Raw genomic sequence first — 26,779 nt, forward strand, 5'->3', positions numbered from 1 at the left:
ATCTAGCCCACATTTGATATTAGTTTGCTCAGTAGAGCCGAATACCACAATTTAGCAGTTGACGATGAAAAATGTTGCGAGATGGTTTATAAAATAGAAATGATCTATGAGAAATAACTGAAAGCATAGTCAGAATAATTTCAGGTTTGATGCATTCAGGGATAAGAAACTAATCATGAGGAGGCTGTTGGTTGAGCAGGGTAGGATGCAGTTGGTGGTGCAGGTTGGATGGACTGGAGTTTGTTTAGATGGAATTTTAGAGATTGACGAGGAGGGTTGTGGATAAGATCAGCAGTTACAAAAGCCATAGTTACGGCATTCAGAGGGCTTGAAGTAAGGAAAGAGAGTAATAGGTTACTGTTGGCAGCGTGAGACCTGTGCATTGTGCGCTGCAGGCACTACACCCTGTAAAGCAGTATACGCACACTTAAAGAATCTTCCAGTCAAAAGTTATTCTAAAAGAAAATAGCATTTTCTACTATATACTACATAAATTTATGTAACCTGTTTAATTATTTCCAAATTTAAAGAGGAAATGAATTAAATAGTTTACTTTCTGTTAGCTAAATAATGGACCCAGACTTTGATCTTAGCAACAATTGAACAGTGCAAGATAGCCATACACTTGTACTTGGCCACGCATTTCTGTGGGATTTTGCATTGGAACTCACTATCGATCGTAAAGTGACACAGTATCAATTCTGTAAGCGATTCGGGAGCTGTTGCGACACCTTAACCAATCAAATTGAAGAATTGCAAATTACTAGCATCGTCTAAACAGAAAGGGTTCGTTAGGATATTTAATTCATTTTCAAATCAAGTACAGAGAGTGAAATAAGAAAGAGGAAAGATAGGTGGAATTAAGTGATAAGAGATGTAAAGAAAAACTAGGAAAAATAATCTTCTATCATTTTAAATCCTCAACAATAATTGAGATAATGAAGGAATGAGACTTGTCACTTGTTAAAGTTAATTTTCAGTGCCTGAGAGATTGTTTGGCAGTAATTAAGACTTATTATGCCATTAAAAATGTACTTAAACTGGAATGGCCAAACCCTAACATTTTCTGGTGAGCTTAATAAGTATCTTTCAACTGCAACTTCACACACATTCACATATTTCAATTCCAAGTCTCTTGACAAAATACTGTCAGAACCAAGCTTCTGGAGGAGAGGACAACGCAGACAGCAACTTTTCTGATTTCCCCATTTAGCTGTGGTCATCGGAGTTTGCTGTTCAATTTACACTCTAACAAAGCTGGACACTGTTAGCCTCACCATTATTTCCACAACAAAATCTGGCCCATTATTTTCTAGTTAGTGATTTTCATGCATTTGGTTTTAAAATGTTTCATAAAATAATCCCACACAGTTGCAGGACCTGGGTATGATAAAAATGAAGCATTTATGAATATTAAATATTATAGTATTGGCTTCTTTCAGACATTTGACCACTGGTAATGCACCTACCTTGGCCTTGAGCAAGGAAAGTGTACAATCTCTGATTGAATGCAGTTGCTACCACTAAACCAATATCAATGTGTGCGTTTTGACATGTGGTAGGATTTTAATCTTATCTAGATAGTTTAGAAAAAGGCAGGAAATAGAGCAAAGGGTTCTTTCAATATCAAGAAAGTCAACTAATATGTCAACCTTTACCTCTATTCTGCACCAAATTCTGCCTATACTGCTAAATGGCACAGAATAGTGGTAAGAGTTGATCTATCTGTTAATTTTCTCTCTCATTAAATGAAGTTTTCCCTTTCCTTATCACTTTTCTGGGCATACAACAGTCCCCAATCATAAAATATGACCCAAAAAGAAATAAAGGGAAAACTTTGTTTAGAAAGGCGGTATGATAAAACGTTTCATGTTAAGAGAATATGAAATTATATGAAATTGAATCTCATAATTAGACATTTTTAAATTTCATGTCAACCAACTATCCATGTCTTGTTGCATTTTAATTTTTTTGATTAATCTGATCTTTCTGCAGCGGGACAACTCAGCCAATCAGCACATTTTGCTTTACAGCTGCCCTATGTGGTCCTTGGCTTAGGACGTAGTGCAAACTTCCTTGACCATCTCTATGTTGGCATTCCTCGTCCTCAAGGAGAAAAGGTAATAAGCAGTGTTTCTGTGTGTACCAATATATGAAAATATGTTTCAATCTATTTTAAGTTTAGTACAGATTTCAAATTTATTTAAGTAGTTTCAAATATTCTTAATGCAAAGTGCTAAAATTAAAAACAAAAATGGAGTGTCTATTGACACCACAAAGTCAGCCAGTGAGTTGCATTATTTCAGCCAATGAGCTGGAGATGGGGCAGAACTTACAGTGGGCAGGGTCTATTTAAACAGCTTCTATGAAATACAGCAAACAGAACTTGTGGCCAAAACTACAGCAAGGTCTCCTAATAAAAGCAGGATTATTTCTCTAACAGAATACAGTGAGTGAAGGATAATTACATGATACAAATTGAGTGTAAAATCAACTGAAGTCACTTAGAGCAGTGCAGCCTACAGGCGTGATTGACAATAGCCAATCATTATCACTCCAGCCATGACTTGCAACGTCACTATATGCAACCTTGCGGAAAAAAACTTTATTGCGTAGATTCTTAAGTAGTTAAATTTTAAAAGTTATTCTTAGGTTCCCTTCCACCATGCAGCATTCTAGATTGAGAAAACTGGTTCTTTTTCCAAACCTTTGCTAATTCTGAAAATGAAGATTGTGCAGGGTTATGGGGAAAAGGCGGGGAATGGCACTAGGTGAATTTCTCATTTGGACATGATGGACCGATTGGCCTCCTTTCATGCTGTAACAATGCTGAGAGTTCCACTCTAACTAGCTTTTTGGAAACTCACAACAGTACGGTGGTTTGTTTTTCTATCCCTCTGTACAGGGAACAACTCAGTATATTTGGGCTAAAATTGAATGTCACTGTACTGCAAGGCAAATTGAGCTGTTTAAGTATTTTCCATTTTTTCAATCTCTGGTAATCTATAAGAGAATAGTAAAGTAACTAATTGATGTTTAACTTTTATTTAGGAATATTTAGCATGTAACGTTTGTTAGCACCTTCTCCTTCAAACTCCTCCCAAAGTATCCACATTTTGTCCTTTATCTTACAAAGTGATGGTAATTGTTCTGATTCCTGGGGACATAAGAATTTGCAATGTTGGCTTTGCCTGTTTATTTTAATGAATATTATAAAATTGTTTCTAAATCTTCTGCCTGTAAGGACTGCTGTGTAAATGCAAGTTGTGCTCTTAAATAATCTCTTCTAATTTGAATGAATAACTGCATTTTAGGTGAATTTTTTCTGCCTAATTATTTTCTATTTTATTTTCTCTGATAGTCTATAAGAAAACAAGAATGGACGGCTATTATTCCAAATTCTCAACTTATAGTAATTCCATATCCTCATAACTCACCAAAAAGGTAACATTTGCAAAACGATTTTATATCCCTCCAGGTCTATTCCTGGAATACAGTTAACACAAGTGTTTAAAAATGCCAGCCAACTTTTGTTCCCAGAAAGCCAGGCCATTCCTCCCAATATCTGTGTATGTCACTTTACACCCAGTGTGTGATTCTTCAGGTATAAATGATATATAGCAGTTGTAACAAACTAAAGAAATATTGGAAGAATACTTGAGTTTTCAGACCATAAGTGACTTACTATCTGGAATGGTAATATCTAGCAGCTACCATTGTCTGATTTAGCAGTCTTTGGTTTGGTTTCGGGATCGTTCTGAATACTGAACAGCGTATTCCCCTTAAGTTTATGCACAGCTGGCCATATTATTTTAAGAGCTTCCCAAGATTGCACAATTCAGTCAGTCCCACTGTTTATATTGAATGGGAAATAATGTCAAGTGAAATAAAAGCATTTGTGTTAATTGTGATTTATTCTCAATGTACCCAAAAACAAGATGCTATATTCTGATTTAAAATATTATAATTTATATATAATTTATAATTGGACAGGATTTTGCTTGAGCAGGGCATATCCCAGCATACCTGTTAGACTTGTTTGTGCACATTTAGGTTTTAACAGTTTTTGTTCACCAAGTTGCAACAATTGCAAGCTGATGACTTTCATTGGAATTGAAAGCTAAACAGTAACAGCTGTGGTTAACTGATCTATTTAAAAGTCACCTCTTAGACTCTAGTTTGCTTTTCCAAACTAAATATTGGCATGAATTTTGTGGCAAAAGTAACAGTGAGGCTATCAGCACTCGTCATGATGGATTTGTCCTTTTTTATTCGTTCATTGGATGTGGGAATCATTGTATCAAGTTCAGGAATTATTGTCTATCCCTATTGCCCTTGAAAAGGTGATCGTGAGTTGTTTTCTTGAATCCCTGCAGTCTTCGTGGAGCTGGTGCACTCAGTGATGTTAGAGATAACATCTTCCAGTGACTGCAATTGTGCAGTTAATGCGGAAATCAGGAAACTGCTGTCCAAGTTTCCCTGCTCCTCTAGAAGCTGCATTGTGGTACCTTACTGAGAGTCGGCATTTAAATACATGAACAGTGTGATGTTGTGATACTTATCCACTAAACACTGCAGAAAGGAAATTAGGGCTTATCCATTCAAGTGTGGGAGCATTTTCAATGGTGTGGTAAATTTAAGGTATCATTCCTTCAGATTTTATTTGACGTTGGAGATTTTAAAAAGAATATTCATTATCTGCTTTTTCTTTCAGAATCTTTATCTCTTTCAACCCCATCTTTTTTTTCCTCTCTTGATTTCACTTTCTGTACATGGAATTAAATGTTCTAACTTACACTTCCTGGTTTAGACTCTGCATGCCTCAGGAAAATTGCTTGCACTCTTTACACAGGTCCAGACCCTCTATAGAAGGCTGCTGTCCAGTTTCAATTATTTAATAACCATAAATCACACCATAAAAGCACACAGGAAATTTAAGTCTAATGAACAGTGAACATCGTTCTTTTCTCGCTGAAGATCAGGGCTATTATTGTTACCACTTAAAGAATGTATATGGAGAGCTAAAGTTTCTTCAGGATCTGTAAATGCTGACTGAGTAGCAATGAAATAGCAAAGGGACTTATCAAGTGTGAAATGAAATAGAAAAACACACAGGAAACAAAATAAATGTGCAAGCAAGGAACTGGAGCAATGCATTATGATGACGAATAGACCTCGCAAATAAAAAAATTGAGGAAATGAGTAATGAATAAAGCACTAAGAAAATTCTAAGTTAGAACATACAAAATATATACTCTTCTACACGCTATCCTTCCTAAAACGGGATGCTGATTTCTATAGGTTTAATTTCTTTTATTTGCTTTTATACACTGCATTTCTACTTGTTATGATCCTGGACCAGACGCACACCCCAAAAGTTCTTGGTATGTTCTGCTTAGGGACCAGTAACTTTTTGTTTAAAGTAGACAAAATTTGAGATTCAAGACACTTGCTAACACTTTGAACAAACAAAAATAAACTTTACTATACCAGATCAGAAAGATAAAACAATTTACTATGTCTATCTTATACTCTGTCATTCAGGGTTAATATGAGGTAAATATGAATTAACAGGCAAACTGGGGTCGAGTATACCATGCTGCATGGTAAATGGAAGATGCGACCAAGACAGATTCCACGGATTTCTCAACAACCCACCCAGATATAATAAACACCGAGTCAACCAATCTTGTTGAAATTCCATCTCTCTCACAAGGGATCCCAGTCTTCACCTTCAAAGATCTTGCCTCGGAATTCTCTCCAAAAGTTGATCCAACCCAGCCTCACCGATGGCACAGCTTGCAGGATTTCAATCTCGTCTCCTGAGACTCCATTCACCTGGATTCCCGAGTCCACACTCACCAACCAACTCACAAGCACAACTTCTGCTCTTCAGTCACATAGTGCAGAATACTATTGCTCCAAAGGGGTACCTTTGCCCCAACGGCCCAAGAGAGTCACCAACCTTCTGGTGCCTTTTTAGATCTTCAGTGCATCTCCTGAGTCCTCTGCCAACTGCAGCCCTTTTTCTCCTTGGAGCTTGTTTCTCAACTTCTCTCTCCCTCTTCTCAACTGGGACCACTCCCTGTCACCACTCCCTTTCCCCTGCCTGGGACTCCCTTTGGGACCTCTCCCTGTCTGGGACTTCCTTCCGATTTGGACTCTGCTCAAGGTCACGCAATCTGTGGGTTTCCTGCTGTTTCCTTTTCGTGCAGTTGAACTGGGCCTATCCTTGGCCCAAAGAACTTCAGAATGCTGGATTGCACATGCGCCGCCCATCCCTGGTCTGCACATGCGCGGAAACTTCCGAGGCATGCTGGGAGTTGTAGTCCCCAGGCCCCCTATGTAACATCTTTTTTTTTGGGAGAAAGGAAACTTCACTATAGTGAAGGTTTCTTTACAGTGTCTTTATAAATTCTTTACAAGAAGTACTTAACATCATAACAAATAGCTTATTACATACTGTACAAAAAACCTTTTAATTTTTCCCACAATTGTACATATATTATAAAGTTACAAAGGCTTAACCAAAACAAAAGCCATTACATGCAACAAATAGGATTAGCAGGATTTAAACATCATGGGATTATCATGACTCGGAACCTGCCTTTTCTCCTACATCCTTGCCTTAAACCCCGGACAGAACATCAACAATACATCACAATAACAATTATAGGGTTTTTCCCCTAATCTTTTCATAGAAAACCAAAGGCAGTGAAAGGTGCATTAAAGTTTTCTGTAGAAACATCTCAACCAGCTTGCATTTCTATTTTGTTACATGGATTTTCTGCCTTTCTGGTGTAACTGCAAACCAATACTTGGCAGCCTTCCTCTCTTCAGATATGGTTACATATTAGCCATGCTATATGATGCAAATGACTGTTGCATAGGTTTGTCAACTTTAACACTGAAGAACTTGGGGTTTTTCTTACTCTTCTCAGTTGAAGGAAACGTGCTTCCAATTGGTCTTTTATGTTGCTGTAGAAACCAGCTTCTAAATTATCTTCACTCACTTCCTCCTAACAGATTTTGTTGTTTCATGGTTTTGATCGCCACCGGCGGAATAAACCTGCAACAAGGGCGTTTTTCTCTCTTTACTCAAATGATTTTCTAGCTTATTCAAGAGATGCGCCACAGCCTTCTGCACATGTTCTTATTCTTCTTATTGTCACTTGAAAAATGGAACCTCCAAATCCACTTCTTTCACAATTTCATCCAAATATTTGTTTATTCTTTTACTTTCCAATTATTTTCCAGGTTTATTAATCTTTTCACAGAATGTTACTGCGCATGAGGAGGCCATTCATATCTGCACCAGCTCTCCGAATGAGCAATTCCCTTAGTGCATTTCTCCTACCTTCTCCCCATAACCCTGCACATTCATTCTTTTCAGATAACAGTCTAATTCCATGTTGAATGCTTTGATTGGACTTGCCTCCACCGCACTCGCAGGCAGTGCATTCCAGACCTTAACCACTTGCTATGTGAATAAGTTTTTTCTCATGTTGCTTTTACTACTTTTGCCAATTACTTTAAATCTGTGCCCTCTCATTCTCAATCCTTTCACAAGCGGGAACAGTTTCTCCCTTTCTACTCTGTCCTGACCCCCCCCCCGCAATGATTTTGAATGCCTCTATCAGATCATCTCTCAGCATTCTTTTCTCCAAGCAAAACACTCTGAACTTCTTAAATCTATCTACATAACTGAAGTTCCTCATTCATGGAACCATTCTGGTGAACCTTTTCTGTACCCTGTCTAATGCCTTCACATCCTTCCTAAAGTGTGGTGCCCAGAACTGGAATCAGTACTCCAACTGAGGCCGAAGTAGTGCCTTATGCAAGTTCAACATAACCTCCTTGCTCTTCTATTCTGTACCCCTATTAATAAAGCCTAGATACTGTATGCTTTTATTAACTGCGCTTTTAACCTGTCCTCCCACTTTCAATGACTTATGCACATTTACATCCAGGTCCCTCTGCTCCTGAAACCCCTTTAGAGTTGTACCGTTTATTTATTATCTCTCCATGTTCTTCCTTCCAAAATGAATTGTTTTACATTTTTCCTCATTGATCTTCATCTCCACCTATCCGTCCATTCCACTAACTTGCCTATGTACTTTTGAAGTTCTACACTATCCTCCTCACCGTTCACAATACTTCCAAGTTTTGTATCATCCACAAACTTTGAAATTACTTTTGAGTCAACTCAGCAACTGCTTTGTTGAGTTCAGTTGTCTTTGTTTCAGTCACCTGCAGAACCCTTTTACAAGCTTCACGGTTTCATATTTGCATTCAGTTCAATTTGGAATCTTTCCTCCACTTGTCCAACTTGTCTTCCCACTTTTAAAGAACTTTTTTATTATCACTTTTTTATTGTATAACCATTTCGTGCAAATTGCTCCCCATTCTTTCTCCCATACCGTAATACTGACTGCTCCTTAGATCCTTTCAATTTACTCGTTAGATCCTCAATCTGTTTCTTAAAATTCTTTTTAGTTGTTTTTAAAGTCTAGATCTGCTCTTCCATACCACACATCTGATCCTTTTTGTTCTCCAGATTCGATTGGAGTTCAAGAACTTCATTGCTTTCACGATGAAGTTCCAATAGTTCATCAGTCTTGGTTTTTAATTCAGCATTCAACAACTGTTGTGATTCATCAGCAATTTTCCTGTTAAGACGTTTTCCACGATACTTAATAGAGACTTCTGATACTTGAAGTTCATCATGTTTTAATTGAGGATCTACCTTCTACAAATTTATCATTTAGATGTTTCAAGTCCTCATTCAAGTGTTTTACTTCCTTTGACCAGCATTCAAGTGTTCTCACCTGTTCTAGTTTTTCATTAGCAAACTCATCTTTCATGTGTGAAAGTTGGTTCTCTACACTGATCAGCCTTGATTGCTCATTATCAGCAATAAGCTTCTCGTGTTTGGCCACAGTAATTTTGGGAAGTTTGGCAAGATCAGCATGATCAAGGAACTGCTGCAACACTGTCATCATCATGTTACCGGAGGTGTCAGCTGTGGCTCAGTTCATAGCACCCTCGCCTTTGAATCAGAGGGCTGTGGGTTCATGTCCCACTCCCGGAAACCAAGAACTGTGATTGTACTCAAAAGAGTTGCAATCTGTGACTGTTGATAACTCGAAAGAGTATCATGTTACCGGAGGTGTCAGCTGTGGCTCAGTTCATAGCACCCTCGCCTTTGAATCAGAGGGTTGTGGGTTCATGTTCCACTCCCGGAAACCAAGAACTGTGATTGTACTCAAAAGAGTTGCAATCTGTGACTGTTGATAACTCGAAAGAGTATCATGTTACCGTCTACGCTGGCCAAATCATTACCCAATATTAAGATCTACCGCTTCAATTTGTAAACCAGGAACAATTACCATAGCAACAATTGCATTTACTAAGTCACTTAGTGAATTAACTTTGTGCAAAGGAACAGGTTCATATGCCCCATGAAGACCTCCTATTAATACATTTTCTTTCATCAAACCATCTGGAACACAAATCATATATCATCAGCCACCATCAATGGCCAAACTGCCCAATGCCGCTTAAAATGTTAATTTGTTTCATTAGGGAGCAAGGGAATACTTCTCCGTTAGAGACAAATCCTCTATAACGCCAGTCACCTGACTCACTTCAGTATTCAAGGAAGAATCTCCTTGACTATCCTGAGCCACATTCCCCATTCTAGTGGGTTCTGATGGAACACATTTCACTTGTACCATTTTCTTTTCTGGTACAGCCTTTCCTGAAGACTCTTTAAACATTTCTATTACTACCATCTATTTATCTTTCAGCTTCCAACAATTGGCTTTGAGATGCCTTGTCTTATGGCAGTGAAAACATACTTGTTTCTTTGTACGAGCGTACGAATTAGGAGCAGGAGTAGGCCATTCGGCCCTTCAAGCCTGCTCCACTATTCAATAAGATCATGGCTGATCTGACTGTGACTTCAACTCCACATTCCGCCTACCCACAACATATCACTTTTATCCTCTATACTATCATTTCTATTGACTGCTTCTCCCTAAAGCTAGACTCTTTTCTATTCCCCCAACTTCCCTGAGGAGTTACAAATGGAGGTCTACTGCCCCTAGCTGCCTGTGTAATATATCTTGCACACCTGCCAGAACCGCTGCTTCCCATGCTTTAGAAACCTTTTGGTCTTTCAGGTATGATCTAATAGCTATTAGGATGCTATTTCAAAATTCATCCAGTATTAAAACAGTGGCAATGGTAGAAGTGAAACGTGTTCCATCAGAACCGACTAAAATGGGTAATGTGGCTCAGGATGGTCGAGTAGATTCTTCCTTGAGTATTGCTGAAGTGAATCAGGTGACTGGAGGTTATAGAGGTTTTGCCTCTAAAGGAAAAGTATTCCCTTACTCTCTGATGAAGCAAATTAACATTTTAAGTGGCATTGGGCAGTTTGGCCATTGATGGTGGCTGATGATTTTGTGTTGAAGACAGTTTGATGAAAGAAAATGTATTAATAGGAGGTATTCATGGGACATATGAACCTGTTCCTTTGTACAAAGTTAATTTACAATGTGACTTATTAAATGCAATTGTTGCTGTGGTAATTGTTCCTAGTTTACCAATTGAAGGGGCAAATCTTTATATTGGGTAAAGATTTGGCCAGCGTAGACAGTAACATGATGATGACAGTGTTGCAACAGTTCCTTGATCATTCAGTTCCTAAGGGGTACCTTTGCCCCAGTGGCCTGCAGCACAGAGTCACCAACCGTCTGCTGCTGTCTCAGATCCTCAGGGCTTCTCCTGAGCCCTGATGACTTAAAGTTTGCCAACTGTAACCCATTCTCTGCTTGGAGCCTCTTTCTCAGCTCCTCTCTCTTTCTTCTCAACTGGGACCTCTCCCAGCCTTTTGCCTGGGTCTCCCTTTGGGACCTCTCCCTGCCCCCTGTCTGGCACACCCTTCTGATTATGGTGCTTCTTTGCTCCTGGTCACATGATCCAGGTTTTAGCACCGTTTTCTTTTTGTGCAGATGCATTGGCCTGTCCTTGGCTGGAAGAACTTCAAAATGCCAGATTGCACATACGCTGCCTGCTCCCAGTCTGCGCACATGCAGAATCTACCTGAGGCATATGGGGAGCTATAGTTCCCGGCCCACCCCACCCCCACTCGATGAGAAGGTAAGTCGGATCTTGTCACCTACTTATAAAGCCTAGGGTTCTATGTGGGTTTTTTAACATCCTTACCAACTTGTCTTCCCACTTTTAAAGAACTCTATTTTATTATCACTTTTTTATTGTATAACCATTTCGTGCAAATTGCTCCCCATTCTTTCTCCCATACTGTAATACTTTACATTTTTCTGCATTAACTTTCATCGAACATCTGTCTTCCCATTCTACTAATTTGTCCCCCTGAAGTCACGTATGGTTGCCCACCCTCTCACTAAGTTGTAGAAGCTGGATAGCATAATGGGACCAGGACAAAATAACACAACAATATTAAAGTCAGTGAGTAAATACACTGCATGCTCTGAAGCTGGGACATACAGATCAGGCAACTTGCTGGTTTGCTCTCTGGTTTAGGTGTTCTCAAAGAGCTGTGATGGAAGTAATGTTGGCATCATTGTCCCAAAATTAGAGAGAGTAAAAATAATCATCATTTTGCTGATCACAATACTGTGACTCATCTTGAAAGGTTGTAATAGTCTTCCATGGTCAAGTGTTTGGGGAATGGATGATCCGCCAACACTTGGAGCATGGCAATTTAGGAAAAGTAGTGAGGCACTGTTAGCAACCAGGGTATTGTACTTCCTCATCAATCACTACCTTTTAGGGGAGAGAAAAGAAATAGGGGGCTTGTGTAATAACTGTTCTTTGCAATTAATAAAGAAGCGCAATGGAATTATGCTTATCCTTTATAAATCACTGATTAGGCCTCAGCTGGAGCGTGGTGTCCTACTGTGGGTGCACCAGAAGTATGTCAAGTCCTTGGAAACTGTACAGAGGAGGTTTACTAGAATGCTAAAAGTGATGAGGGGCTTTAGTTATGTCAGCAACAACTCACTTTTATATAGCACCCTTAACGTAATGAAACGTCCCAAGGTGGCTTTACTGGAGAGTTATAAAGCAAAATTTGACACCGAATCACGTTATGCAACATTAGGGCAGATGTTCAAAAGCTTGGTCAGAAATGTAGGTTTTCAGGAGCATTTTAAAGGAGGAAAAAGGTTAGCAAGGCAGAAAGGTTTAGGAGTTCCAGAGCTTAGGCCTAAGCAGCTGAAAACATTGCCACCAGTGGTGGAGCAATTAAAAACAGGATGCTCAAGAGGGCAGAATTAGAGGAACGCAGATATCCTGGAGGGTTGTGGTACTGGAGAAGATTACAGAGATGGGAAGGAGGGAAGCCATAAAGGGATTTGAAATCCAGGATGAGAAATTTTTAAATCGACATGTTGCTTAACCTGGAGCCAGTATAGGTCAGTGAGTACAGGGGTAATACGTGAGTGGGACTTGGTGCAAATAAGGATGCAACCAACAAAGTTTTGGATGACCTCAAGTAGAATATGGGTGCGGGCCAGGAGTATATTGGAATAGCTAAGTCTAGAGGTAACAAAGGCATGGGTGAGGGTTTTAGCAGCAGGTGAGCTGAGACATGGATGATGCTTCGAAGCTGGAAATAGATGGTCTTAATGATGGCATTGATATGCAGTCCAAATCTCCGGGTCAAATATCACACCAGGGTTGCCGCAGAGAGTTGCCAGGGAGAAGAGTGGAGTTGATAGGTAGGGAACAGAGTTTGTAATGAGAACTGGTAATGGCTTTGGTCTTCCCAATATTTAATTGGAGGAAATTTCTGCTCATCCCATAGTGGGTGTCGAGCAAGCAGTCTGATAATCTAGTGACGGTAAAGGAAGCTAGAGAGGTAGTGGTGGGTAGAGCTCAATGTCATCAGTATAAACTGAAAAATGTGCCGTGTTTTCTGAACATGACGAGGGGTAACATGTGGATGAGGAATAGGAGCAGACGGCAGAGGTAACTGTGTGGGAGCATGAGGAGAGGCTTTTGCAGGTGATAAACTGACTACAGTTATAATAACTAAGAATAGAACCAGACAAGCGCAGTGCCACTTAGCTGTATGACAGTGGAGGGGCATTGGAGGAGGATGATGTGGTTAACCATGTCAAAGGCTGCAGACAAGTCCAGAAAGACACGGAGAGATAATTTACCTTTGTCACAGTCACATAGGCTATAATTTGTGACTTTGATGAGAACCACTTCACTACTGTGACGTGGCAGAAATCTAATTGGAGGGTTTGAACATGGAGTTCTTGGAAAGAGGGGCACAGATTTTGGAGGCGCCAATGCTGTAGTAATAGGGTGTTCAGTGTTGAAAGAGTTAATATGTGGGACTGGAGAAACTACCTAGATGATGATGTTAGATACACATGACTAAGAATCGTGAAGGAGAATGCTCATGGCTTAGACCAGTAAACCTGACAAAAAGGTGCCAAAACTGAAGACTTTAGTAAGACAGTTGAAAATCTCCAAAAGAGCTCCATAGAAGACGTGGAGGCAGAGAAAAAATCAACTACTCAGCTTACTAAGTACTGCACCATAGCACATAGTTGTCCATGAAATATTCTGATCCAGCAAAAACATCAAAGACCTAGAGAGGATCGAGCAAGGGTGAGCAAATTTTGAAAAAGGCTCAAAATCTTCAAGTTAGCGGCAAAAGAAACAGGGAAAATTCCATTTTTAGCCAGCACGGGTTCCAGTGCACCCTCCAGTCCGGATCCAAGGTCAGTGCTATCACATGGCGGCTACGAGGCAACAATTGGGAAGAAAAAATCGGCTGCTTAAAAACGATTCCCCAATGGATGGAAAGCAGTGAAGAGAGCTTAATAGTAACTTCCAGTGATTAGTTTAAAAATTCTGCGAAGGTTAAGAATGATTACCAAAAAGGGTCAGCGATGGCAGTGGGTATCAGTGAAAAGCTGGTCAGCGCATGAAATTTCCATTACTGCAACAGAAGTTAAGAAAAATCAAGGCAAACCTTCTAAAAGCTTAAAGTAGCTATGGATTCCAAATTCACCTTGCCTGGTCTATTTGGGCATATGGAAGGCCAAATCTAACACAGAATTGGGCACTATGAAGGAAGAGATTTTTAAGATTCAGAATTGATTCTGGATTGGAAAATAAGTCTGAGGCTGAACAAGTCAATACATTATTGTACTCTATCAGTGCAATTGCCGATGATGTTATAGCAAGACAAGGTATTAATGAAATATGAGACAAATTCAATGAAGTCTTAAAAGTCTTTGATTATTTTAATTTAAGAAGTAACAAGGTGTTAGTAAGAGCCAAGTTTAGCAAAAGGGTCCAGAAACTAGGTGAACCAGTAGATGTCTTTATCAATGACCTGTATCAACTGGCTGAATGTTGCAAATATGGTGGTCTTAAAACTGAGCTGATACTAGACCCCACCATAGTTGGTGTTACTGATGACACCCTATCTGACCTATTGCAACCCAAAGAAAATTAACTTTGGAGAAGGCAGAACAGTTGGTGAGAAAAACAGAGATCCTTAAACACAATAGAGCCATACTCGGAGAAGACAAGACAAACCGTGGCTCAGAAACTCCCAATGATGGTACAGCTTATTAAACAAAAGAATGTCAAAGGCATTTTGTGGAAAAAGACACCTTATGGAAAGAACTGTAGCTAGTAATACAATAGCTGAGGACAACTGAAACCCAGTTATATGGTCCAGGAGTGATCAAACTACAAGTCATAAGCATGTTGCAAGCAATGCTCCAAAACAAGAGCAAACAGATACTAGAAACATAATACATTATTCGCAATCAGGAATTTTCTCTTGAGCCAAAATGCCTGTATCGACCTCGACCTCATCAAGACAGCAGAGGATATCAATCAACAGTCATTAATGATACCAAATCTGAGCACCTCAAACTGTCCAACAGCATTGAAGATCTGTATTGGGGCTGATTTTTTTAACACACTTCACAGAAGCCGATAGTCCAGCTCTTTTCCAGGAAGATGTCCAGGAGACAGAGAGTAAACCTACTCTCACCAAAGAGGTAACGAACCAATTGGACCAAAGAGCACCTGAGTGCAACCATGATCCTTTATCACTTTGTGAGCCGGTTGAGAAGGTAGAAGATGAATCATAGCTATCATATACACAGTACATTATCACATTCATCCAACAATGGTGACCCCTTTGTAAGTGCAAGCACACCTATCCATCCACCAAAAGGATGCAAGCAGTCAAACAAGTTCAGAAACTAAAGACTCAGGAATTTTTCTCCTTAGAGCAGAGAACGTTGTGAGGAGATTTTATAGATGTGTTCAAATTATGAAAGATTTGATAATTACTCCCTATTGGCTCTATTTCTGCTTGCAGTAGGATTGGTAACCAGAGCACCCAGATTGAAGAAAAGTGGTAAACAAAAAATTCAGCAGGGAATTTGAAATTTTTCACGCAGCAAGTTATGTTCTGGACTGCACTGCCTGAAAGAGTGGTGGAATCAGATGCAGAGTTAACTTTCACAGGAGAATTGGATATGTGGAAACAGCAGGGGAGTGGGACTAATTGGATAGCTCTTTCAAAGAGCCAGCAAAAGCATAATGGCCTCCTCTAATGTGTGATTCTAATTTTTTTAAATGATACTCATGACAATACATACTACTGTTAAAAAGTAATTTGTAATTTCAAAAGCTTTGGAAAGTATGAAAATAGAGCACAAGTTGTGGCAACAGTACATTAAGGGCCGTAACTTCCAAGCACCCCTGCGTCTGATTTGGGGGGGGTGCCCCAAAAATGCACTGGGGAACCCCTCTCAAAACTTCAAAGGTAAGGGTTTGCACGGCAATTGCCCAGAAGTGCAAACTTCCTCTGGGAAATTGCCCTGCTCTGGAACCATCCAAACATGCGATTTAAATCGCAAACTTCGGATGGTTCTGGCTATGTTACACAAAAAGTTACTCAGAAAAAGTTAGGAGAATTCAAACCTCTTCTAACTTCTGGGTAACTATTGTAATGACACAGACCAGCACCGCCATGGGATTCCCCCCCGACCCAATCCGACTTGATTTCCCCCTCCCAGCAGTACCGGCCCGACCCCCCCCCACCACCACTGCCACCACCACCAACCACGCGACCTGACTGGACACCCACATCAGCTTCCCCAACCCCTACAGGCCCTATCCTAACCTGACCTGACCTCCCCCCCAGACCTCCAATAGCCCCCCCTAAACATCTCCCTCCGAGGCAGGCACATCCCCCTCCCCCGAGGTCCAATCACAGCCCCACCCCTCCTGATTTCCAAACCCCTCCCCTCTGATGTCCGACCCCCATCCCACCTGACCTCCGCTTTCCCACACCCCCAAATCCTATCCACTTGCCTTAGGCACTTATCTTTTCCCTGGCCTCTCAGTTTCAATCGAACCTTTAAACTTACTTGGTTTATGCCAGCTGGTGCCATAAAAATCAACCCGACTCTGCCTAATCCTTGTGCCCGCCAATAGTGCTACAATCTACCCTGAAATCTGTGATCCTCTGACTCAGGCCACGTATGCGTTCCAATCTCCCTTCACCCCATTATTGGTTACTTGGCTATGGCTGATGGCACTACACTCTAGAATTCCCTCCCTAAACACCTTCATCCCTCTCTCCTTTTTCAATCCCTCCATAAAACTCACTTCTTTGACCAAGCTTTTGGTCACCCCTTTTAATCTTTTCTTCTTGGATCCAGCATCTATTTTGTGTTATACTTCTGTGAGCAACCTTAGGATATTTTTCTAAGCTAAAGAGGCTGTATAAATGCAATGGATGGCTGAAGGTGTTGTTGAGTAGAGGATTGGTGAATCCGACGCTGATTGCCACTCCAAGGAAATTATAGCCCAAAATTTAAGAACAGTATTGGCATACAATTATTTTTATTTCCCAAATAGTTTAAAAATAATATTATCTCATTGAAATGCTATCTTCATTAATATCATCTTTTTTCTTCTTTTCACAGCTGGAGTGCCAAATTATATCTGACCCCCAGTAATATTGTACTGCTTACAGCCATAGCCTTAATTGGAGTCTGTGTTTTCATTTTGGCTATAATCGGCATTTTACACTGGCAGGAGAAGGTATTTCTTTTGAAGTTTCAATTAATGTTGATATCTAATGCACAGGATTGGAGTTTTATACAACAGAGTTAATATTTCAGAAGTATTCAAGATGCCACATTTACAATGAATCAGGAGATTTTATCATGGTCAGATCAATGCACCACCGTTATGTTCATTTACCATAATTACTGTTGATGTTTTAAGTATTTAACAGCACAGGATTGCTTATTTTGCTGTGTAGCAGCCTTTTTTGGAACTATGCACAAAGTAAATAGCAAGGCTATCGACTCGAGTAAATTTACTGATGCTGCATCAAAAGGGGGGAAGGTCCAATGATCGAGTTATAACCTTGTGACCCACAGTCACTTTGAGTGCCATTGTCCTAAGATTATGTATCCTCACACTGATTCCATCTATTTTTTCTGGACATTGACTAAGGCTGACCCAGACTGTTTGAAAATTTGGTGTCCTATCCAACCCTAAAATGAGTTCTGACCTCTCATCCTTTCCATCATGAAGTCTAACTGCATCCATCTCTGTATCAACACCCTTCTCCATTCCTACCACAGCCCATCTACCACTAAAAGTCTTCATGCCTTTGTCATCTCAGTCTCGCCTAATCCCTGTGCCCTCCAGCAGTGCGACAAACCACCCTGAAATCTATCTTCCTCTAACTCAGGCCACTTGTGCATTCCAATTTCCTTCGCCCCATTATTGGTTACTATGCACTACACTCTAGAATTCCCTCCCTAAACACCTTCACCTCTCTCCTCTTTCGATGGCTCCGTAAAACCCACTTTGACCAAACTTTTGGTCACCCCTTTTAATATTTTCTTCTTTGGTTCAGCATCTATTTTGTGTTTGTGAGCAACCAACTTTTTCTAAGCTAAAGAGCTATATAAATGCAATAGATGGCTGAAGATGTTATTGAGTAGAGAATCAGTGAATTTACCCTAGTTTATTTCAATTCATTTCTCCACAAACATAAAATTGCTGTAAAATATAGGACCAGGTCCAGGATGCCAGTAAGAAGAATAACATTTTAAGATGTTTTTTGGTATCACAACATTGGAGTGACATCCAAAAAAAACTATGTTTTTTTGTGTTATATAAAAGGAAATCCCAACTTGACTTATTCATGCTTTCCCAGAGGAAACCGAAACTGCAGTAGTACACAGCAACAGCTTGATTAACTATTTACAATAAATTTCTGGAGACAGAGACAGGCAGTGTAGATTCTTATGTGGAGCACTTCTTTCAAAGATTGAAAGAGGCTCATGGGGTCAATAATTTTCCTTTTGTTACTGATTAAGCATCCTTTACAAACTGCAGCAGTCTGAAATAGCTGTACTTAGGAGAAGGCCAGGCAAAATTCCTGCACCCAGAACACACACACAATAATAGAAATTCTTTTGGATGCCTAAAATGCAAGCAGTAATGCTTGGTTAAAGCCTTGCAAATATCTATTATAACTTTATAAAGATTTGCCTAAATATAACTATAGATTTATTTGAATATGTTTTGAGCAGAAGCAATAGAATCAAAATTATACAATTTTAAAGGGGGCGCAAAAACAAATGGACCTTGGGGTATACATATGCAAATCTTTGAAAGATGACCAGGCCTTAGAGAATGCAGAAGCAATTTACTAGAATTGATGAGGGACTTCAGTTATTTGGAGAAGCTGGGATTATTTTCCTTGGAGCAGAGACAGTTAAGAGAAAATTTGATAGAGGCATTCAAAGTCATTGAGGGTTTTGATAGCGTCATGGATTTTCTTTTTTGAAACATTGTATTCTGATCTGGAATGCACTGCCTGAAAGGATGATGGAAACAGATTAAATAGTAACTTTCAAAAGGGAATTGGATAAGTATTTGAAGGAGGGGGAAAAAAAGTTATAGGGCTATGGAGAAAGAACAGGGTAATGGGACTAAATGGATAACTCTACCAAAGAGCTGGCACATGAGCCACCTCATTTGCTTATCATTCTATGCTTAAAGGCTCTCTGCACGCAAGTGATGATAGCAGCACAAATGCAATCAGCTGCATATTTAGCCAGCCATTGCTCAAAGTGTTTGTCTTATAAATAGGACTGTATGTTTTGCTACAGAATTTTAGTCATATTTCATGGTCCTGGCAAAGCCAGAAAAGGCATTTCATGTGTAATGCATAGACTTCATAAAAACATCTACTTTCTAGACTTTGAAAGCGGTAGAGCATTGCATTGGTCCTTGTGTCAAATTTGAAATATCAAATTAATTTACAAGGACAAAGAAGCACAAACCTAAAAGTCATAAAATGTGTAGTAGTCTAATGGTTATGGTATTGGACTATTAACTCAGAGATCATGGGTTCATATTCCACCATAACATGTTATGAAACTAATTCAATAAATCTACCACTGTCATAAAAATCCAGCTACCCAGTCTGGCTTCCCATAATATGTGGTTAACTCCAGTGGCTGTACAATTTTAATACTAATACACTAGTCAAATTGGTTAGAATCGAGAGATGCAAAAAGATGTTTAATGGCAGCTGATAAACCCATTGGAAAAATGAATTTGCAACACTGACCAGAAAATCATTGAGATTAGTGATAAAAGTAGCAGTTACTTGCACAAGTCCGGATAGGCAGTGCCCACCCTTGAGTCAGCCAGAAACTCAAATGACAAGTAGTATGCATGTGTGACCATCACTTTCTTGACTTTGAAATGCAACAGAAGAGTTGATAACAAAAGACCAAAGATTAGCTCTGTCAATGCTATAGAGATGGTTAGTGATGGATATCAGAAATTGTTGTTAATCTAATGCCTGCCTGACTTTGTCAGTCTACAGGTAGCACACAATAGGACAAATCCACACTGCATCCCCACCACACACAAAAAACAAGAAGAGATGATTTTTGGGAATTCTGCAGCAAAGGCCTGAAGGAAAACCCTGTGACCAAGGCATTCAGATTTTGGGCCAACGCCCCATTAAATGAATGAGACTGGATTGAATGTTGCTCAATTAATTGGGCTCCTGTAGTTGTAACGAATTCAAGGAAAGGAAAAAAGTTACTTATAGTTTTTTTTGTAAAGTTTGCTTTGTTCTTAAATTTGTGTTTTTTTTAATTGTACAGTTCATTTGAGTTAGTGGAAACTCATTTACTGTAAAAATACATTTTTTTACAAATATATTCTAAGGATGTGGTCAGCTCCACCTCTATTGCTCAGCTGTAGTTGCACAGAGAAGGTAGCAGCACCACTAGTGTTAACCACATATTATGGGAGGCCAGACTGGACAGTTGGATTTTTATGACAGTGGTAGATTTATTACCAGATTTATTGAATCAGTTTCACAACATGTTATGGTGGAATTTGAACCCATGATCTCTGAGTTAATAGTTCAATACCATAACCAGTAGGCTACTACGCATTTTATAACTTGTATGTTTGTGCTTCTTTGTCTTTATAAATTAATTTGATATTTCAAATTTGACACAAGGACCAATGCAATGCTCTACCGCTTTCAAAGTCTAGAAGATCTTAATGGAAGCATAAGATGAACCTGGTAGCTAAGAACATCTATCCAATAGAATTTTTTGTTTTGTTAACCTGGGCACACGACCAAAAGCTTACCTTGATCACAAAGGAATGTAGAGTTGGGATTCACTCGTGAGTGTGATCTAAAACCTAAACCTGTTCAGGTGGGCATCTGATTGGATTTAACATTCCTGCACAATAAAGTTCAAATGAGCCAAAGTTCCTGCTCCTGATAATAATCATATACGTGCGTTGATTGAGCACTGAACTGATTGAACAACCTGAAGATTGTCACTATCTAGGTACATTTAAAAAAAGATACTGAGAGCTACTAAAGTCCAGTTTAGATCTCAGGAGAAAAAAATAACTTTTTTTCCAAGCGTTCAAAAATGGTTCATTGCTAGTCTGATGGTGTCGTTTGCTTTTCTGCACCATACAGTGACAATAGACTGCCTATTCCCTATAGGAGCAATGTCCTTCAGAGCATTTAAGAAAAAAATATCTCTTCAACACTGAAGGCAGATGATTATTAATAAAACTATTGGCCTTGGTTTCTCACTGAATTAACAGTCCACATTTACAAACAGATTTATTCAATACCTCTTGTTTATTGGCTTACTGAATATCAATTGATATGCACTATGTTTTTGATAATTTTAGTTTTGCTTCTTTTCAGTGCAGTCATTTAAAAAGCAATATTGTGGCAGATTTAATGATGTGCTGATTTAGAACTGTCAGGAAAATTTTCTGGTTGGTGGAATATTTGGTCCCAGTGGAGCACAGGGAAGTGGGGGCTGACAGATTGGCCAGTGATCTATATTTCCACTTCCCCACCCAAATCATGCAGTGCTTAATTTTCCAGCCAGCCTAAAGTGCAATCTCATATTCATGAGCTCAACTTGCATGTATGAAATGGGCAAGGAAGGAAAGTTTGTTCTGAGTTATTCTGGAAGTGAGTTCTGGCTTTTTCACTGCTGCAACCTAAACTCTTAAAATGGATATTCCATTAAATACTGTGCCATGAATTTACTTAAAGGTAGAAAAGAGGGATGGTAAGCACGTTTATCTGTATCAAAGGCTGACTACATGTATCCATCCTTACCCACATCTACAGATCCAGGAATATCTTCGGAGATTTTACTTCACCAGCAAAGCAATAGTAGAGTTGCGCCATTTCCTAGAACCTATCCTGCAAACCACCTCTACCACATTTTGTTTCAGGTTCATTTCAACATTATAAACCACGATCCAAAGATGCATAAGTAATTCACTGTATTATTCAGTATAGTTACTTGCCCAAGGGAACCTGCAAGCATATTGGGAGAGTGCTGCAATTTTTCTGTATCACAGGATTCCCTGAAGTCTGGACTGGTTTAATGGCAGCCAAATAACCAGCTAGGGCCCTACACACAATCCTATATCTTCCATGACCTACAGGGGCTTCCACTGCATTAATGCCAGTTAGTAGAATACAGGTGAATGCCCATTTCACAGGCAGTGGTGATGATTCTTTTGTTGTAAGACAATTCTGTGTCTGCCTTGTTTGATAGTGGAGATGGACTGGAAGGATGGCTTCTTGGTAACAGAGCTTATGCTCTTCAGCACCAATTCATTATAGCACTGTGACAACAAGGACCAAAGATGAATGGAGATATTATGAGGCTCACTGAATATCTGTTCATTTGCACCAAGTTTTTGACAATTCTAGTTTTGCTTCTTTTCAGTGCAGTCACTTAAAAGTAATATTATAAAACTACCAGGACAGAGCAGCCCACTTGATCGGCACCCCTATCACCACCTCAAACAGCCGCTCCCTCCACCAGCAGTGCACCGTGGCTGCAGTCTGTACCATCTACACGATGTACTGCAACAACTCACCATGGCTGCTTCAACAGCATCTGTCAAACACGCAACCTCTACCATCTAGAAGAACAAGGGCAGCAGACACATGGGAACACCACCACCTGTAGGCCACACACCATATATATCACTGTTCCTTCACTGACACTGGATCAAAACCTTGGAACTCCATCCCTAACTGCACTGTAGGAGCACATACAACACATGAACTGCAGTGGTTCAAGAAGATAGCTGACCATCACTGAGGACTATTAGTGATGGGCAAAAATGCTGGCCTTGCCAGCAATGTTCACATCGCATGAATGAATTAAAAAATCATCACCATTGAGCATACGGTGGGTGTCTTTAAGCAGCACTTCCAATGCTTGGACAGATCAGGGAGTATAATATGGCTACAGAGTCACCAAGATCATTTTTACTTGCTGCATGCTATGTAACTTCCTAATAAACTATCATGCAGAATTGCACCAATATCAGTATTAGATTCTTCCACAGATACTGCTCGACTTTGCCTGGTGGTATAGGCAAAACTAAAACGATTGCAAATACTGCTTGTATTCAAATAGCAACTTTCACATGCAGACTTGAAGAGAACTAAACCTCCAACAACTCATTATACTCCTTCACTACCTTCATGCTTCTGTCTCCTCCTCAAACTGACAATTTAAATCCCATTGGATGGACATATTTGTGCTGCCATGTTAGACAAGTTAAGCAATAAGTGATGTATGGTGTCTTCTAAGGCCAGAAGCTCTTAATGGTTCTTGAGAGACTTGAATAAAGATTGAAGAGGAATATATCTTAGGATACTAGCTGCAAAGTACCTCTTGAAATACTACTTGCGTGATATGCCTCATGTCATGGTATTATGCTTGAGTATATGTCTGTGAGAATTAATGGGTAGAGAGAAAAAGAACAAAAGGATAGTACCAATGCTGAACATGGAGGAGGCCTTGGTTTTAGGTCTGCTCCACTCCCTGTATAATCTCAAGGTCCAGGATTTCCACTTTGGCCTCCTCAAATGCACTTAAGGGAAGGATGTTCCTAAGCCTTCCTGCTGTGTGAATTTTCTGCTGCGTATTGTGTATTGCTTTGTTTTTCCAATAGTTTTTAGGTATTGGAAGTTTGAGAAATAGCTACAATGACACTTGATAGATTTTATTGGAAGTTTGCTTTGTTGATTCACCTTTACCGATGTAAATGCAACTATAGTTCTAGTTTGAAGCTGAACCTATAAGGTTGTGCGGATTCATGTGAAGCTAGGAAGTGCTCTAGGATTGTCTGAGGACTTTGCCTGTGGTCTCAGTCAAGATGTGACAGGTCCATAGGAAATTCTTTATGAAATGTATACTCTGCCCACCTACGTTTTAAATGCAAATGCTGGGCAGTTTTACTTAAGAAATTTGGAAGTCAAGCAAATGTCTTCCTCACCTGCGCCCCCTTTGAACCATCTCCCCTTGCCTAGCCTGGATGGTTCTTTTTTGGAAAAGGCGTGCACTTCACTATCAAACAGGGCATCATTCCTTTGGTCCACTTCTTGAAAGAGCAGACCCATAGCTGAATCATTGAATGCTGTAGTTTTGTGGGAATTGCACTATTTCTTATTACCAGGACATACTTGTATTGAACACAAAGCTTTCCGCAGACTTATAGCTTCAGCATCAACATGTAAAATGTACCAGGCTTTCTTTTCACCCCTCGAACCTAGGTTTGAACCTAGCACAGTGTAATAGTGGGATAATAATTTTTCCTGACAACCTTAGTTGTCTTAGATGAAATTAGCTTGAACATCCAGTTCCTAACAGATGTGAAGCCATAGTGCTAAACTACCTATTATTCAGCTGAGTGGCATTGGATTAGCAATTTCACTTTAAGATCCCAAAATGGTCAGAAATGGAAAAATCTACACAAACACGTTGTAATGTTAGAGTTAAGGTGCATTGTTGCAGTGATCGGGGTGCCTTATTCTACAATTGTGTCTGATTTGGGAGTGCAGTATACTGACACCCCTAAATTTGAACACAAGGGAAGGTAGAGAGAATGAATGTAATGAGTGAATTAGCTTGGACTTCTTTTTGAATTGAAAATACTATGCCAAGGGACTGATGCAAATATAGGCCTTTGTTTAACTTAATATGGATGATAGAGACGTCACAAAAAACCTAAAAATGTTCCTCCTTTCATATAATTAATATATTATTCTTATTCTTTACTGACTAAATGGTATTTGTTTAAAAGCAAGTTTTCCACCTGGTTAAATATTTACAAAGTTCAAGCTAAGGTTTTTTTTAAAGAGTAATTTGGGCCAGAACATTCTGCTCATGTCATGCTGCTCTCTAAATAATATAGATATATTTGTTCCTAATGACTTTTTACTTTTATTTCAGAAAGCAGATGACCGGGAGAAGCGCCAGGAAGCACACAGATTTCATTTTGATGCCATGTGAAATGCAATGGTTTCTAAGAGACAAATGCTAAGTGTTAGATCTAAAATATTACTCCTAGCAAAAGATGAATGTTTAATGTTGAATTGTACATAATCTAACTGCTTCCTGGATTTAAAAAAAATCCAATTTATGGTTTCTAGGCAGTGGTTGCAAATAACTCAAGCTGTATATTTTGAGGAGTTAAGAATCATTGAAAGATAAATTATGTATTTCATTGTGTTACTGCATGTGTTTCCAAATGTATATTCTCTGAACATGGTGAAGCTTTCTGAAGTTATTAATGTGGCTCATCAGCCTCAAAAGCCTAATTAAAATAAATGGTCTCTGTGGAAGGATGTACTTAGTATTTCTGGTAGGTAAAAATGAACCATACCGTGGTGTATTAAACTTTTGATGATTTAAAACTAAACAGTCTGTTTCAAATTCTGCCTTATGTACTACTATATGATTTTATTGTTTTAGCTGTGAGGCAGTACTTAGACTGATGTCCACTGATGAGACTAATGTCTGTGGAATTCCAATATTTAAATCCTTACAGAGCAAGCTAGTTCATCTAAGAGGCAGGCGCATAACTTAAACATGCAGCTGGATTGCCAAGAATGTTACTTATAGCAGTACATGGATAATAGAATGACTTGACTGATAAACATGGCTAATGTATTAGGTTTTAGGATGTCTTAATACTTTCTTTGAAAATATATTCTAATAATTGAAGGGTGTTGACCTGCTTAAACAAAGTATGCAATGGAGATAAATGCTTCTTCATGTTAGAACCATATCTACAAGAACTATATTTTCTTTTAAAGTTTGGAAGGACTTTGCATTATTTGGACACTTGGAGCTGACCTGGATTTTTTTTTAAAAAAAGATCATAAGTTCATCTTGGACTGGAGCAAGCATACCTTTTCCAAGAAATCACCTAACCAGTATGGCCCTTGAGGGGGGAGAGCTGTTTGCTTGTTTGAACTGCAATCGCTTCAATTGATGGAAAAAAGAACTGCTTTAAAGGCAAAGGCCTGGTGATTTACTGGAAATCACCTGAAGGAGGAGCTTTATGTTTAGACTTGTTGTTTGAACTCAGCTGGGAATGAACTAAGAAGGGGAAAAGCTGCTCCACTTGCGCTCTCCTTGCCTTCCTTTAAATGCAGTGTGGTAATCAGTATCCAGCTAGGAATCCTCATCTCAGCAGAACTGGTCTATATTTGGAAACTCGAGGCTGAAATGAGAAGGATTGATCCTGCTCTATTTTCCTCCACATTGAAGCTCCATTGGTGAGAACATCCAGACATCTACTGGGACTAGTGACACGTCCTCTCACGAAGAACCAGATAAACAGTGTCAAAACCCTGTGAACCTTATCTTTTTTATGAAGTTTTTTCTTCAACTGCTCATCTTTGCAGAGACCCTGTTTTTTTTTCTTTGTGTGCACGCTGGGGAATTTTAAAAGGTATACATAGTTACATTCCCAGATTACAAATTGTGTTCTTGCAGCTTGTTTTTAAAAAGTTGTGAAACCAATTATTGTGAGTTCATTGAAAGAAGCCTGGTTAAAGCCTCTTGTTCTGGGTCTAACTGTAGTGAAGGTTAACAACTAGCCATTTTGGTAAGCAAATTAAGCATTTACATTAATGGTGTGACCTGTGGAGTAGTGGGGCTAGATAAGCTGTGCACTCCTCCCATCCCGTTTGTAACACTCATAATAATTTTACTGAAAGTTGACTTGAAATCCCTTTTGTTACTCAATTAGACTTTTTGGTAAGAGGAATTTCTCCTCCATATATTCGTAAATTGAATCTGCCAGATAAGCTAAGACAATG

The 26,779-nt window shown here is 39.3% G+C and overlaps 1 protein-coding gene across 2 annotated transcripts in view; it reads left to right on the top strand.

The window, feature by feature from the left end:
• Window positions 1–25,371, top strand: part of itfg1 (integrin alpha FG-GAP repeat containing 1) — a 287,768-nt gene extending 262,397 nt beyond the window's left edge. For both annotated transcript variants that reach the window (XM_078544345.1, XM_078544346.1), the window contains 4 exons: window positions 1,996–2,120; window positions 3,362–3,444; window positions 17,031–17,148; window positions 24,903–25,371. In XM_078544345.1, the coding sequence (XP_078400471.1) occupies window positions 1,996–2,120; window positions 3,362–3,444; window positions 17,031–17,148; window positions 24,903–24,962 (386 nt within the window). In that variant the 3' untranslated portion in view covers window positions 24,963–25,371. The remainder of the gene's footprint in view (window positions 1–1,995; window positions 2,121–3,361; window positions 3,445–17,030; window positions 17,149–24,902) is intronic.
• Window positions 25,372–26,779: the final 1,408 nt, after the last annotated feature.

Source organism: Cetorhinus maximus, chromosome 6 (assembly GCF_964194155.1).
Source record: "Cetorhinus maximus chromosome 6, sCetMax3.hap1.1, whole genome shotgun sequence".
Lineage (NCBI taxonomy): Eukaryota > Metazoa > Chordata > Chondrichthyes > Lamniformes > Cetorhinidae > Cetorhinus > Cetorhinus maximus.